General features: G+C 34.0%; 1 protein-coding gene across 7 annotated transcripts in view; it reads right to left on the bottom strand.

Moving 5' to 3' along the window:
• The window catches only part of LOC117163442 (neurotrimin), a 298,534-nt gene that overhangs the window by 57,509 nt on the left and 223,165 nt on the right, over positions 1-17,860 (bottom strand). For all 7 annotated transcript variants that reach the window (XM_033345713.2, XM_033345712.2, XM_033345715.2 and 4 more), the window contains exon 2: positions 10,065-10,157. In XM_033345713.2, the coding sequence (XP_033201604.1) occupies positions 10,065-10,157 (93 nt within the window). The remainder of the gene's footprint in view (positions 1-10,064; positions 10,158-17,860) is intronic.

Below are 17,860 nucleotides of genomic sequence, written 5' to 3'. Positions count from 1 at the left end.
CAAAGTAATTAGAAAATCACTATTACGAATAATTCTGTTACACTAACAAAACTGTAGGTTCGATATATTGATGCATTACTCATATTATACTGTGATAAAGATTGATTTTAACACGATTATCTAACAACAATTTGCAGATATAAGAAGTAGATATAAAAATTGACTTGACATAGAAAATCCTCTAGTTATTTTGAGCACTATATTTTATTGTAATATGACATTCCATTTTTCTTGCTTTGTTACTACCAGTACAAAAATGCATAAAATTTCTATTCTTCTCAAGATAATAAATAGCGTCGGTACATCGTGCAAGAAGCATTAAATACTAAAATTATGCTAATCCATTGTTGCAATAGGATCTAAATTTCTTCCGTTAATGCTGAATTCGCGCACTCCTTCACCTTTTATATATTTTATCGATGAACTAATTTTGTTTAATAACTAATTTAATGTAATGATAATTTCAAGATGTTTGTAAACTATGTAACTAGATGAAAATATACATAGATGAAAATGTAATTTAAACTCTAGGTATGTTAATTGACCTAGTCAGTTTTAAACCATTTAGTAGATGTAATATACTTTACCGGTGTAAGTGATCAAAAGTTATCTAACCAGCCCAACCCATGTCAAACTGACGTAACTTACCAATCTTGTCTAACTAATCTAACCCGGATCAAATTCAATTTAGGCTGATCTGAACAATTTTCGAAGAGCAGTACATACTAAATGTAAACGATATCTAAAAACTTAGACGATACTACATATGATATATACTTGCACGAGATGTTTACCATAATTAATTAAATACATTTCTTGTACATTTACTACATAAATAATCTACATCGTTAAGTCAAGAGATTAATTCTGCTTCAATAGAATTTTAGAACAGCCAATTTGGTTACGTAATATTTCATCTTATCTGATGTGGAAATTAATTCAAAAATAAGCAGAATATTGAATAATTTACTTTCGCATTGAATTATCACTACAATATCTTTCCCATGTACTTAAAAAAAAATCACGCTATTACTTTATTAAATGGAACTACCGATCTTTCAAAATTAAACACGAATAAGGATCGTTCTTATTTTATGAATTTGCCAATTGATGTTTGTCGAGGAACAACAATTTTCAATAATAAAAAAAAATATTTTAGCATCAAATACATCCTTGCTCTCCCTCCAGCTATTCCCATTCGGATTCCTACGTATCCCGTTAATCTCACGTGCTTTGGGAAAAACGTGAAACGGGAAAGTGCGCCGGCAAAGGTGGAAATTATTTTATTTCGCGCTTTGGAATATCACCCGAAAGGCTCATTCATATTCATGGCGACGCCCAGCCACTTCGTCTCCGAAACGCGACTTACCGCGATCGTGTTGGTTACTTGAAGATTCAAGCATAGTCTCCGCCGCCACTTCGACTAATTCTGTCCCTTATCTCCTTATCACGCACTTCCTTCATCTTTGATTGCGCTGTACGATGGCACGTATAATGGATCAACGTTAACAGACACCTTTTATGAATATATTACATGTGGTACACGAAACATTGTGAAATCTCGTTAATATCGTTATGAGACTTGACTATCATGATTGTATTAGTAAAGTTGAAAACAACTCTGAAAATGTACATAGAAACTACCAGATATTTGGTACAAGTACATATTTCACAGAGATCTCAAAGTATTTAAACAACCAATTGCTCATCATATTAATAAACCTCAATATTTTCTGCTGGATTAATATTTGTTATATGTATGTTTAAGTTGGCTATTTATGCTGTATATTAATTTTTCACTAAATATATGAATATATTTTCAGAAACTTTTTGTAATTTTTATATACATTCTCAAACTGATCTCACATTTGACCAATATAAACGAAGTCTTGAAACTTCAATAAGTGTTTAAATACCTTCGTTAAGTCGTTGCAGGCGCATAATCGTACGTCAATATCTCAGAAAACAAGTGACATTTTTATAAATTTATTTATCACAAGGAGATAGTTTAAGTAGTCGCAAATTTCAAGATGAATTTGAGAAACTGATGTTTGTACTCGCCATCGTCATTTCGTTAGCAACATAACTTCCGAATGACTCATTTGTCGGCTAACATGGAGAATTTCGAAATGGCGCGCGAATATTCACAACTGACACGTCTATAAAGTATCAATCGTAGTTGGAGCCCGATTTATCGCGCGCTGTTTGCGCTCCCATTTTATTTATTTTGCCACCCGGAAATACGTAAACCACTCCGGACGAACAGAAGCGCGCGATTCGTCGATTGGTTATCGACAACCGCGGCACAATTTTTGGAAGGGATATTGGTTTTTCGATGTGACCTATTGATTCGTCCAAGTTCCAAGAGCAATTGTTAATGACTGATCGGTTATCAGTAATTGTGATTGGAACTGTCTAACATTAGTTACTTAACAAATTAAACAATGCGAGATTGTATTTTTATCTATTAGAGGATCGTGGAAAATATCGTGCTCCATTTTGAATTTCATTTAAGTAAAATATTTTCTGATATTAACTTCATATTTATCTTTGTATCATTTATAAAGGATGTAGTGTACATTTCCATTCAAAAATTTGGGACATGCTAGAATTTAAAAAAGAAAGGACGACCTCCTTAAGCAAATAAACAGTACATTCATAATATTATATTCTTACGGTACTAAATTAAGATAATACTTTAAACACTAATTTATAAATAGAAGTTGTAATTAGGAAACGTATCATTGAAGAAAAATACTGAATATTACGTTTTTATCTCAATAACTGTATTTTGTACATTTTAATTAAAAATATATTAACGTTTAACTAAAAAATGTATAATATTATTAAATGAATATGTATAATGGTAACTACATATCACAGCTCCATTGTGAAGATGGTGTTTTTACCTTTACAACAGAGCGCATGGTCAAACGTTTTGGTGTTCATTCTGCTGCTACAAGTGGCGTGAAAGTACTTGAAAAGCTTTTGTTGGAACAAAAGCAGCCGCGTTTCAGGTATGCACACTTCTGGCCGCGCAATGTTTTCTAAAGCGGCTAAAAATACATCGGCCTATATACAAATAAAAGAAAGATTTGTTGAGTTCTCTTTCCTGCTTGTTAACAGAAGTAAAATGTTTTGTCGTATTATGTACAAACATAAATCAGTTTTATTTCAATACTTGTTCAAATATTTCGAATTTCTTTTTCGCAAAAAGTAAGCAAATTTAGTGTAAATATTGAAATTTGTTTTTAACAAATATGTGCAACAAATGTTTACTTAATGTAATGATAATGTAAAACAACAAAGAATGTAATCATGCAAGAATTAAATAGATTTATATGCTGTTTATACGTTGGAAGACATTCTGCGTTTTTGAACTAAATTGACTCTGTAGATAGTTTACAAATTTACTATGTCCAAGAAGAACCTTGTCAGAAAGTGATAAGTTACAGCAAGAACTATTGTTTCATTCGTTTGCAGATTCTAAAAAAGGCTTCGTATTGTACATTTGTTTCTTTTATTATCCACTGTTACTAAATAATTTACGAATTACCTTGTTTCGTCGCCAACTTTAAAATCTTATATAACGGAATGTTACTTTAACTGCTTCGAGTTTAACAAAACGATAATTCGACCCAAAAAATGAAATTTTATAATTAATAAATCGTTCTAAAGTCTAAAGTAACCACATGACTTGAACCTCGAACTCCAATTCGAGATGTGACTCCGGTTCACGGTCATGATACAGTTGGGGTAGGGAATAACTCATCAAATAATGTCAACTTCGAAGCTTATCTAAGCATGTAATGTTTCCATATCGGTTGGTACCATATCCGGCAGACGGTTGGTTGATTAACACGCTAACGGGTCGTAAGTATTGCATTATTCATCCCTCTGCAATACTGCTGACTATTAATTAACAGATACATGTATAATCGGGTTGTGATGTTGACAAGGGTTAATTAGAATTTTTTCGATAGTCACGCGCGCCGCCTGAAAAACAGTTTATGCTTGTCCAAGTAATCAGAATCTTGATTGAGTACAATCAAGAATATTCTTTCGAAATAGTATAATACAAGCCGTGTATTGCAAAGATTAATTTAGAAACAAAAGAATAATATAATATAAAATCAGTATTATGGAAATTTCTAATTTAGAAACGATAATGGGCGATAAATTCTTTCACTGAGAGAAATTAGAACACACACAAATTAGAAATGTGAACACCGCTACGTGATATTTGGTTTAGATCGTAATTACGCTAATCTATTGGAAAAATAAAGGTAATTCGCCTGATTAGGATGGAAACGAGCCGCAAAAATTTTATTATTCAGTACTTTCGTGGTGCTAATTAAAAGTCTAGCAAGCGTACAATTGAGTTCCGCCGCGCCGTTGACGCGGATTAATTGTAATTTTTTTTTTTTTTCGAAAATTCAATTCCACAAAAGTTTCCGCTTTCTCGTTGGGAATCTGGGTTACGCGTTCGATCAATACACCGCATAAAATATGCGCCGCAATCGAACCTTCGTTTTTGCAATTTAATTATAATATTTGACCTTTTATTATCACCGCCTGAAACAAGATCCTTTGTTCTTCGTGATAAATATTTTTCACTGCTTACCAGTACGACACACACTAATTTGCAAATAACTGCGTTTCAATTTTCGCCGTTTGAGAGCAGTACCTATCAATACTTTCTGCTTTGTATGCAACCATTTGTTAAATGTTAAATAGGGAGGAAAAGGGAAGAAGATTAAAATCTATATACATAAATATTTTGATATATTATATATATAAATCAGCGAAGGTTAGTATTCAACTAGAAACACTATTTACCAGACTATCGATGCCAGACATTGAATTTAGAAAAAAATATTGCTCTTCAAACAAAGATTTCCACAACATTTTCCACATAGCATATTCATAAAAATTTTCTATGGCGTGTACTCCAATACCTCTACAAGCCAGTGCACGTCTCAATAACACAGCGTGTTAAGGAATAAGGTTGGAAGAAGCTGACGTAACAATTCAATTATCATACAGCGGATCGTGCGAGGGGATTCCACAACATGAGGTCGTAATAAAATCATTAAACGTACGGGGGGTGTTGGCAATCGTGAGAGGTTCGAGGTCGCGGGTAACTAGCAGTGGAGCAATGGTATCCGCGGAATTCAGAGCGGAATCAAGCCAGAGCCCATTATCAGAAAAGCAGGAGGGTAGAAAATGTCGGCTTAACACGGAATATATGAACCCCTCTACGCTCCCAAGCAACGAAATTGGTCATATCGTGGGATTTCTCGTGCAGCAATGCCGTTGATTAGTCGTTGCTGCTTCACGACGGGAAAAACCTGGAAATAGAAAGAACGAAAGAAAGATGTTCCCTTTGCCGCGTACCAGCAGAGGGACGGAGGAAAATGCGGCCGGAATAATGGAGCGTGGAGGAACGGCGCGAACCAGAGGAACTTTTCTTCTCGAGGAAAAGGAAGAAGGAATCGAAGAAAAATGAGCACGCCTTCGTAGGGAACTATGATTGACGGCGCTGTTTGTTTCAAACTGCGGTTCTTTCTTCGAATTCGTAACGATTACTGACGGGCCCCGGGACATTTCCGAATATTTCCGCCGGTATTTGAACATAGGATCCTTGGCATAAGGGATGAAATGAAAGAAAGAATTATGGTACAGGTAGAGGGAAAATTGCAATGAAAATTGTAATGGAAACATTTTTTTAACACATTCACTGTCCTATTACGGTGATGCATGGTATTCTTTGAACAATATCGTACTTCGTTCTATGTTTATCAATCACGAAAGATAGTTTTGTGGATAACGAGTGCTGAAATTCTCCCTCTCTCTTTTTCTCTCTCCCTGAAAGCAAGACCCGATATTTCTGTCATTTCCAGAATTAGTATAGGATAAATTATATAGATTTAATTCAATTGCATTTTTTAAGAAAGAGGAAGAGGAACAATGCTTTGTGACAGATTATGTAACACAAAAGTCACTTTGAGCTATTTCATGCAGGATTGTAATAAAATTCTCTCACTAGATCACACTTTAATATTAATTTTTACTTCCTAAAGGATAACTTGAAGAATTTTAGTAAAAATTTCATCTACGCAATATCCATGTGAAAGTTTAAAATACGTTCTAAAATACGTGTTATACATGTAAGTGACGTTGGAAAGGACGGAATAAGTAAAAATTATTTGAAGTCAACTCCAGAGAATACGTCGGGTGTGGCAAGACTTCCTAACCAAGATTAAAAATTGCTCCCTTTGTAACCTTTGTGACAGGACGCCGTGCATTGTCGAGAAGGAAAATCACCTTTCTTGTTCCCTTTCCTGAATACAGTCTCCTGTATTCTACCTCATCATTTTAAAGTATGAAGTTGGTACAAGTCACGCGGAATTAGATAAACATAGACGAAATTTCTTTAAAACTAGCGCTCGCAATTGCACCGACTCAGCTTTTGTAGAAATATTCAACCAAATGGTAACATAAAATACAGAGATATTAAAATTTGAAAAATCTAAAATTGTATTTATTCCGGAAATTTCTATAATACGATCAATCAGCATGTTTTCTACTGAAAGTTTCGGAACTTAAGGCTCCTTTTCTTCAAGAAGAGGAAAATTATAAATGTTTGTAAATTTATTTATGTAGTACTCTTACTCTCTCTCTCTCTATCTCTTTCAGTTTTTATCAAGATGTAAAAATATTACAAGAAACAATGTTTATATTGTAAATATCGATGTACGTAGCAGCGACCAGAGATCAGAGCTAGTAAAGTATAAAAGATTAATGGTAATGATAAAGAATCACTGTATTGATTTATAGTGACTTGCATCTACAATGATGTACTGTACTGAATGTAATCGATCACCTGTGAAAATGTTAAAACTTTACTAGCGATTTTAATTGAGCCTTTGATAGCCAGTTACAATGGTTTATAGTACTGTAAGCAGTCAATTAAAGAAAACTATAAAAATCAAATTGCTTCTATCACAATCATGATTCCTTCCTCTTTCAAGAATTCGGATCCTCTATGTTCCTACTTCTCCGATCGTATCACAGAATTTGTTTAAAATATCAGTTACACAGTTTTTGTAACAGACTACTATCGAATCAGCAGGCTGCACAACCGTATCAAAATTCCAGATGTATCGCGATATATCCGATAAGGTATGAAAGGCAACGTTCATTTCAATATCCCGTCGTAAACATTCTCGTGGTAGTCATCCATCGATAATCGCAGAAAAATTGGATGAAATACTCTCGTACCACGACGACAATCCTTGATATCGAAGGTAAAGTATATCATTCGTGACATGTAAGCCGAACGAAATTCCTCCTCCACCCTTGTTATTCGTTATCTACGATATCACCGGTATTGATACATTTTTTGGATATTTGCAATTAGCTGCATGCTCCTTTGTTTGTCGATATCTGAGACACAAAGGTATTCCTCTCTATTACCTTTCTTTCAGCAGTAAATTTAACAGATTGATAATGTCGTCTGCATTCGAGTCTCGTGTTAATTTTCAGTTCGTTTTTAATTCCTGCGGGGTGAGATCGAGCAACAATAATAGTAATGTGGTTTAGAACGATGGTAATTTAGTTGTCCGAAAAAAGAAAACGTAAAGGTTCGTCTGTTAGTTTTTCAAATTAATATACATATGTATAGTAATCTTATTATTTGAAATAAATTGAAAATTGTGATATATGCTTCTATGGCATAATTTAGCCGACTTTAATAAACGTTCAAATTAATGAAAAAAATTGAGAAATATGTTACAAATGAATACCTTCGATAACGAAAATTGCGAATACGTACGCAATGGAATTGTCGATTATTCTGCGAAAGCAGTTTATACATACAAAACGGGAACGAACTCAACGCGTAAATTAAAATTTTCGGCGTGCGTGCAAATTATAGGCCTTGATTACGGGATTTAACCGCAATAAATTCTGACCTATATTACAGGATATTGGGATTTCGGGTAATTCCCGCAGCTCTTTGCACAATGCGCACAAATATTTGCACAAGCCTAACACGTTAAGGTTTTCTATCTTGTCTGGCCATAAAAAAAATACTGTTTATAAATCATAAACTTTATAATGACGCTTGCACACTCGATAATACATTACTCGAGTCAATATATCAACAATGAAATTACGGGAACCGATAATTGATAGCAATTTATAAAACGTTAAGAAATTGAGTTTTCTCGTAGGAACTTCGATTGCTACGACTTTTCTAACGCGAGTATAGAGTTATATTGTCAATTTAATTACCAGGTTTGTATAACCTGGACTTATAACTAAAGATTGAATTTATTGAACATCGGGTTTAGTATCGAAGTGTAGGAAATACGATATTACTGTTTACGGAGAGAATTACATAAAAAGTTCGATGACGAGCAACAGGTAACGCTAGAATCTCCAATTACCAGGAATAATTTAATATTTCTGTTTATCGGTTCCATTGTGTACTTATTACGCGTGTATAGCCAAGTATATATATTGATTATTTATAGTTTATAGTATATAAATTACATTCACAAGTATTATAATATAATACTATATTTTAATACTTCGCAAATTCTTCAGAATAATTTGAGAAGTTATCCAAAAAAAGGGATGAACCTTTTTAAAAATATAAAAGTAGGATATTTAAATTAGATGAATGTTTCCGAGAAATTAATCCTGTATATTGGCGAAATGGAAACCATATTAATGCAAATCGAAACATTCGGAATTGAGCAGGAATATCATATTCCAAAGCTAACATCCTTTTAATTTCATAATTATGAAGTTGCTTACTGTTACGATACATTTTTATGACTTCACTTAAAGATAATAAATTCAGAACTCTATTTTACGGAAAACAACAATTTATTAAAACTATCGCATTTAGAATAGTATTAGTATCGCAATTATACTTTTCTATGTTACATAATAACAATAGCGGAAGTAAAATTAAAGCATTCGAGTATTTGCAAGATTTTCAAACATTCCAAATGCTTACAAGTTGCTTTCCCCGTCTCGCAAGAATATACAAAAAGCATATTTGACGCGACAATTTTGTCCCAAATCCTAACAACTAGCCTGCCAATAATCATTTTAATCTTCTTCGTTTAAATTTCACTGGCTAGAGCCTCGAAACCTCGGTCATCAAACGGTATTTTTCACCGGGATTGCGTCTAGCAAAGCAATTAGAAACAGTCGTCCCGAAACACGGGAAACGAAAACTCTTGCAAACTACATAGGTAATTCGGTAGCGGAGGGAAGACCGAAGTCGTGGATAGGAAAGAACTAACACGGGAAATGTTATTTTACAATCGAGATTCGCGAGGCAAAAAAATACCATGTGAAACGGTCCATTTCACTGGGACTAGTCTCGTGTAGCAACGCGGTCGTTAACGCAATGCGAAAACACGGCAGTTTCCTACTTTATTTCGGCTTTTAACAGAAAGAACAACAGCAACAACAATAATGTTACCGTCCTCGCGAACGTTCACCAAGCTCAACGGCTGATTTTCAACATCCGACTAGAAACAGAGATGGAAAATTAGAGAAACGGACAGAGAGAACGCGATCTCTATCACGCTAATCCCACGAGATTTCGCGGCTCTCGGCTACTGATTTCAAGCTGGATTATAGTCGGTGCTGAATGACCACTGCCAGCTTCAATTCTATACCCGAAAACTCTGTTTTTCATTCTCCTAAAATCATGTACGTTTGTTGCTTGTTTAAACAGGAATATTGAGTTTTTAAAGAGTGTCGCTGCGAGTTTGCACGATTTCTAATGTATTCGAAATATTAGAGTTAGGTGAATGATTTCAGTTTGAAGAAATGATCTCTTATATGAAAATTTCTACTACTTTTTTTTTTACTTATTGCGTTTCTGTCTCGACAAAAGAAAAACACTAAGATTATCAAAAACACTCGCATGTTTCCAGTAATTGTAAAAATAAAAGATCCGCTACCAGTCGAATTATCGCATCTCATTTTTTCTAAATCTTTATGAATTATTGAACAATTTTCTAGTAATTACTTACTGTTCTTGTAATTGTCCGATATCGATGCATACTGCGTGCCGTGATGGTGACCCGATATTTGCCCCAATATTTCCAGATTCCTCGATTGCCGTCCTGAAAAAGGCACAATGGAACAGGAACGTTAAAGATCGGATCACGATTAATCATAACGGTAAATTAGGTGCTCTTGAGGATAAAGGAATGTTTCCGATGGGTCGGAGCTTTCTCTCATTTTTCTTATCTCCACCGAAGATTTTCAGTCGAAATTCCTTTGACGATTTAAATGAATCCTTATCTCGATGAAGAGTCTCTAATGAAGCAGACCAATATTTTCAATGAAAGCTCAGAACCATGAATAAAAAATTTACGAATACCACAATTACAATAGTCATAATAATCATTTCAGACTATCAACGAAGCAAATAAGTAATAATAATCAGTCGAGTCTATGGTTTGTTAAAATAACTGATCAAGCTATTTACACGCAATTGCTCTTGGTCAGCGAAACTATTATAGGAACGTTAAATTAGGTCTATGCCAGGGGAATGCTAATGAACGAGTACTAGTTGGTATGTTAAGTGTGGTTTTGAAAGTGGATGAACAATTATAGCAAAAGGCTGACGTACTGAGTGAAGCTGCGTAAGCTGTGTTACAATAATTAGATTTAATTATATTAATGAAGATTGTGCTGTTTACTATTAATAGAATATATTAGATATCAATTCTGAATTATTGTAATGACTACGCTTTTAATTGAACTGTAATTGGTAAACTATGATTTTAGATAGTGATTACAGGATCTTTCGAAAAATTATAAAGAATGGAAATTATTAACAAGTCTACTTTACTAAATATCTTTAACGAAACCTACGATTCCAGCATTTATTTTTATATTATAACTTTGCAACAGTCTCAACTGCGAATTATATGAACAAAGAAGTAATGGTAGATGATTGAACATGTGCAGATGTGAAGAAAAATCAAAGTAAAACATTAAAGTTACGGTTAGTCGCCGATTATGATTAATAATTGACATCTATGTTAACAAACGATCTTTTTTTTGTAAATTTTCTCTTTTAGTTGCATTTATCTTTATCATAATAATCTCATGTTTTATTTTCGTGAATTATCCCACACAAAAACTATGGTTATTAAAATTCAACCAAAAGTGGTTTCGCTGCGCTTCCTTTCGCCGGATATTCGAGGCGTTAAAATGATAATTTAAAGTTGGAAATTGTGACAACCTACGGTCGAAAGTTTAACGATATTCCGTGAGGACAACTGCATGCAGCAATTCTCGTAACTTAGACAGACTGTAGCTCTTTTCTCCGCGAAAATAGGAAAAACTGGTAAATAGGAATATTGCATGGCACAGTAACAACTAACTTCTTGCGGTATCATTTTTTCAGTAGACATAACGATGTACTTGCAACACGCAATTGAACTTGCTCAGACTCATCTATATACATACATTTCTCGGTTATCTTCGTTCTGATATCTTTATTACTTCACACGCGAAAGGTTTATCAAAGTATCACGTTAAGCACCTCGCGTGATACTTTTTGCAGTGTAGAGTTTATGTAATGCTTCAAATAATATTCCTTTATAAGGGCAAGATATTTGATCATTTTGTAATGACTTAATAAATCGCTCTATAGTAATTGGTACATGTACCTACATACTTTGGCTCTTATAGGCTATCGTAGGGTGAAATTTCAAACCGTATGAATTTTTCCTTTCACATTATCATCGTAATATTACTTGTAATCGCAGGAAACAATAATTGTACTATGTACCATTTTGTATTGAATAATAATAAACCATCCTATCCCAGTCTTATTTGATTTTATTGCTTGACTATTTTAAAACAGATGTTTTTTCTGAGTTATGATAGTGATTAAGGATTAGTGTATTTATTAGAATAAAATATCATCATTAATACCTTTATAATATTTAAATAAATAAAATCTTTTATTTTTTTATAAAGATTCCAAAGTTTGTAATAACTGTAAAATTAAAAAAAAATCATAATTAATAATTATAAATAATCATAATTAACATAGTTGTTTATGAGACATGATAAAGATTTCATTAGGTACTTGTAGGAAATAAATTTATTATATACAAAGTGAACCATCTAACTTGCACGCTTAAGTAATTTCTAAACTGTGTGTTGTTTGACAAATTTCTGTATACAAAAACTCCATTGTTTTAGGGAAGGTTTGATGTAGTATATCTGCATGTGTATATATTCTTTCCTTGTAAATGGAATCGTTTTGCGTAAAATTCGAAATAACAAAGTTCCATTTTCCCAATTCCATTTGGTCAAAGATTTTATTTATTCTTTGCTGTCACGAACAGCTGAAGTTAATTTTCTCAAATTCAGCGAAACGTCAAATCGAAAAATTCTTTAACGTTGCATCTTACAGAACTAAAACAATTTCAGGATATAATAACAAGCATTTTTCTCTTTAATTATGGCAATTTCCTACAGGGTTTTATTAATACAAGTATCTGTTAATTCAATTAATTTCTTCCTAAACCTAATCAACTATAGTCAAATGCAAAATTATTTTATTATTTCTGCTGCGTATGGAATAAGCTTACAAAACATTTAACTCTGACAAACTGTGAGAAGATGTACTCTTTCAGATATAAGTGATTTCGTAACAAAAAAAAAAGAAAAAAATTCACTTTTTGCTCGTTTCATGTATTTTAAATAATTGACAAGTAATTTAAGTAAATAACAAACAAGTTGACAATTTTATCTGAATCGATTTTTAATTGAGCGGAGTTCCTGTAAAGATTGCAAACATCAAAGCGATCATCGATTTCTTATTATCCCACTTTGGAGTTTATTTCACAGTTCGAGGAAATGCATTCTTAGTAACTGTTCGATCTTTCCATTCGCCGATAGAATTGTAAGTTATTTAAAAACAAATGTTTCACTCGAAACTCAGTATATCACGGTACGTCAATAATTTCACCGGCAACGCGAATTGCTAATAGCTAAAAATGAAAGCTCGGGAAACAAAGGGTACGAGCGTAATGTAAACTTTGAAGCAGCGAAGAAGTTTTCTTCGCTCGAAATTCGAGAAGATAAAGTTCATATTACTCCGAAGAAAGTCCGACTTTAAAGAGCAATTCGTATTTTACGAAGCTGTATTTAAATCAATAAGGACAAGATTATAAGTACACAATGGAAAAACTTTCCCCATAATCACTTGCATTCAGGTGTTGCCAATTAGCAAACTTTACTGTCCTGCGTTATCTCTCATCTTTGTCTCAGGAATCCATTATCTTGAAGTATTAACGACGAAAAAATGTATATTATTTTTACGTACTCAACAACTTCCTGAATTACTATAACACTTTATACTTTTCATAAATTTTCATTGTGTACAGTGTTCATTAAAGAAATTATTAAGATGAAACTTGAAACATAATTTTTGTTATATTTAGTTCCATATGTTAAAGTGAGGCTATGAGTTAAATTTGTGTATAGTATTATATAGTTAGAATAGCTTATTTTCATCAAAAAAGAATTCTATCTTATATGAAAATTACGGAGGAAGAATACAATTACGTTTCTTATCTACTGCAAAAAAGCAGTTCCAAAATTTGATACGTTGACGATCAATAATGTTACCAAAATTCATTTCCTATTTAATTTCCATAATAAACATGTAATTTTAATAAAAGTAATTTCATATGTCAAAATTGAAAATATTTTAAAATGTATTTTATTTTGTCTCGTGGTACATTTAATACTATTTAATTATTTAAATCAACTATGTTACACACGACAAAGCAAAGATAGTGAAAAACTAAACGGAACACCGTGAAAGTAAAAAAGAAAGAAAAAACTATTTTCCCAAATTCGTCTCTACGAATGGCGGTACTTCGCTATTACATTTCCGAGCGGAAGTTGATACGTTGTCAATACATTTCACTTGTCAAACTCGTGTATATCGATACTCGTATGTACAATTTCGAAAGTTCGCTTGCAAATTCCACACAATGGATGCATGACGTACCAGGTACGTTTTTATGGATTGAGCTCTGTTCGGATTAACCACGAACACGGGTTTCGCAAACATAGACCAGGAGCTCTTCAATGGAAGTTGAAAACAATTGTTTGTGCCGGCAAAACGTTCCCCAATATGCCGCTATCAAAAGATCACACAATTTGTACAATTCTAATGTGCTCTTTACGACTTTAAAGAAAACGTAGGTATCGAGTCTTTCCATAAATACTCTCGTGTTCGTGAGATGACAAACAGAATATATTGACTCGATATTGACTTCATCAGTTTATATCAATACTATTTACAAAACTTCTAGTTGCTAAAATGTAAAGATGACGTTAGAAGTCACGTTACAATAGAAGACGATACTAATTAATACCAACTCTGTGATACCATACCTAAATCTACTAACACTATGCATTAAAGTAGATAACCGAGCCACGAAGAGAAATAAAAATAGAGTTCAAATGGTCGAAAGAAATAATTTCGTCAACATAACCAACTTCGAATAATCATTTTAGATCTGCCATGGGATAACTGTTTTCATCCCAGGTAGTAACCAGAAAGCAGAAATAATAAAAAGCCCCTAAATCTCTTAAAAATAGGTAAAACAAGAATAACTGTGGAATTCAGTACTCCAGCGTACTACAATACATATCCCAGAATGAAACCCTCGAACAAGAAACTAAAGTAATTATTAAACTAGAACTGACAGTTTAAACAATTAAACCTTGCTAAACAAATTCCATTTCATACCTCAAAACTATAACTATTCATAATACCATTAAATTGCCAGCGTCTTCAGACCAAATACTTCTTAGGAAATAGTTACTGTCGCGAATAATCCGCGATTCTAGGAAACCTTCGAGTGATTTTACCTCGCTGCTGGGGACGGTACACCAAAAATTCAATTTACGGACTTGCACCATAGAGATCGGAAGTTATTCGAAGTTTCCTCTCCCCCATTTCTCTCCCTCCCTCCTTTTCTCTCTTTCTCCCTTTCCATCCCTCTCTTTCTTTCTCTCGTAAATAATCAACGAACGACGGTTTCCCGATGATAAGTTAACGAATTCGCAGATCGGTATTCTCTCGGCGCCAGTTAGAATCCCCTGGAAAGCGAGCAGGGTTGTTCGTCAAAGGTTCCATTGAAATTCGAGAAATTCGAGAAACGGCGCGATGAGAAGAACGGAGAACGAAACAATGATGTTCGCGTTCACCACGGTGTAAGCACGCCGGTGGCCGTATTTTTCAAGGCTCCTTTGTGCGCACCGCTTTCAAATTTCGCAGCTACGCCCGAACTTGGGTAACTGAATTCTATTGGTCACAGCGAGTCGTGCTGGTATTCTCCTGAAGCCATACTCTTAAGAAAGCTTTCATTGTTGGAATTCGAGTACGAACTATATTTCTTCCTCTACCCTTCTTCTTTCTTCTTTTCTATCCTGTTTTCACGTGATCCAAGCGCGCGCCAAGTTTTCCACCCACATATCAGGCGTTTATTTAGGACGTGGTCTTATCATGGAACGATAATATCTTAGCTGACTAAAGAACGAGTCATTCTTTGTGTTGATTTATGTGTTGTATTGCTACGCCTCTTACTTTGTTATGGGTGGAAATGTTACAAAATATGCGAATTTTAGAATTTGCCGATACCGTTTACGTCATATGTAACGTGAAACGATTGCTAGATATATTTCTTAGAGCTAAGCTGAAGATCCATCGAAAAGCTGAGATAAGCCGTGCTACGTTGAATTTAAAAATATTTGCTTTGATACATATACAGGGTGGATCAGCTAAGAGTTTAAGTTGAAATATGTTCGATACTATTAGTTATTATATATAGGAAAATGTTTCAGATAAAAGTTGGGTGGTTTCAAAAGGTGCATGTGTTAATGTTATTGGTTTTTCAGTCGGTGGACGCGTAAACGTCATGTGAAGATCAACTTCACTTTTTTAGATAGAATCATATATTTTTTAATACAATGATCGATGCAGCTCAATATTCCCTATAAAAAATTACTGACCTCCTTATATCGAAAGGTACCATTAGTTTAGTAGATATTTTAACCTTTAATTTGCAAAGCTTACTGCATGAAAGACGATACGTTCCACAAATTGAAAGTCACTTACCCCGTGTACGAAACCGCTTTCGCAGCTAGCACAACACTGCTATTAGTTTAGTTATGCTATTAACTTAGCTTTTAGTGAAGACGTTTCTGTGTATATATATACTGGAGGAAATATCTTTAAACTTGGCATAGCACAGCTTAACGTAGCTTCAAACTGTAAATATTCAATTTTAGAAGATTTTCTTCTACGTAACTTATTGCCTTCCTTTCTCATCGTCATCGTCATCTTCTCATTTCTGGCCCGTTTTCACGTTGCCCAAGTAGACACCAAGCTTTCCACCTACGTGCGATCAGGCTTATTCTATCGTGTTGGCGTTTATTTAGGACGTGGTCTCATCATGAAACGATAATATCACGGCTGGCTAGGCAACGATTAATGGAGCAATCTCGGCTGTGACTGATGTTATACGCAATCGGGAAACAGCTTCTGGCTTTTCATCGGTCCCGGATATGTACATCATGTGCAGGGATTGGCTGGCTTACGCGGACCGTCCAATCTATTCAGTACCGTGAAATTTACTTTACGGCTTATTGCCCGGTGTTTAGAGTAAAATGTTACCGGTCATTCTGGACCAACGTGTCATTCTTACTCGTACGCTCCGCGGTACTTCATTTCGATGCTGATGCAAAGAAAACGACGTGCACCAGGGACACTCGGGTATTTTGACAAACGAAATGCGGACGGATTTTCCAACATACCGCTGGAGAGGTTCTTGTTATTTCTGAGAATTAAGAGTGTTTTTGTTCCTTTCATGCACGGGCTTGACCTTACATTATTTGGACACGTTGAATGTTTATTACGTTGCATGCATACGCTGAAAGGGGTTTTTCTTATTTATTCCATCCGTACCATTGAGGTAGGAATAATCCACTAAGTTCAAAAATCTAATTCAAATGTCGTTTGACCTTGTGCAGTTAAATCGAATTTTATTCGCGTGGGTTATCAAAATGAGTTGCTGATTGGTGCATGCTTATCATCATAATGATAATAAATTGGAAGTTATTGTCCGCGAGCTGCATTTGCAATTATACTGCATTTATATAACGTAATATTCGTGTTGCTATCGCCAAAAAGCTTGAAATAGATTTCAGTTAAAATTTTAAACGCGATATAAACTGCATGTAAAATCTAATGTGAACAGGCGGAATTTACACACCTGTCGTGGTTTTCTATGGCATGGTTTCGCTTTGAACACAACTGATCTACTCAAAGTAAACTTTGCGGGACTAGTCTACCTAGGCAAGGGAAACAAGTGACACTCGACTAACTGTTGTTCGATTAATGTGCGTAACAAACGCGGTGAATCAAGAACGAACAACGACATTTCCGAAGACAAGACGTAAATATCCAAATTAGAAACAGGGCAATTGAAAAGATGATCATTCAGAAAAATATTTGAGAAAAGGTAATAGCTACGGTTTGTACTAATTACTAATTAGTAATTCGTGTATATATTCGATTAGTGATAGCCACGTAAATTTAATGCTGAAAAGTAATCGAGTGAATGTTATGATCGTGAGGATGTAGTAATTAATAAATGTAATAATTTAACAAAAAGTGAATTCATTTAAGCAAATTTATGTTGTAATAATTTGTTATAATATTTCAATGCTTTTATAGTAAAATATTTTCATCCAAAAGCATTTTTGAAAGCTAAAATAA

The sequence above is a fragment of the Bombus vancouverensis genome, chromosome 9, assembly GCF_051014615.1.
Source record: "Bombus vancouverensis nearcticus chromosome 9, iyBomVanc1_principal, whole genome shotgun sequence".
In the NCBI taxonomy this organism is placed as follows: Eukaryota; Metazoa; Arthropoda; class Insecta; order Hymenoptera; family Apidae; genus Bombus; species Bombus vancouverensis.
This window is presented reverse-complemented; position numbering and strand designations above follow the sequence as displayed.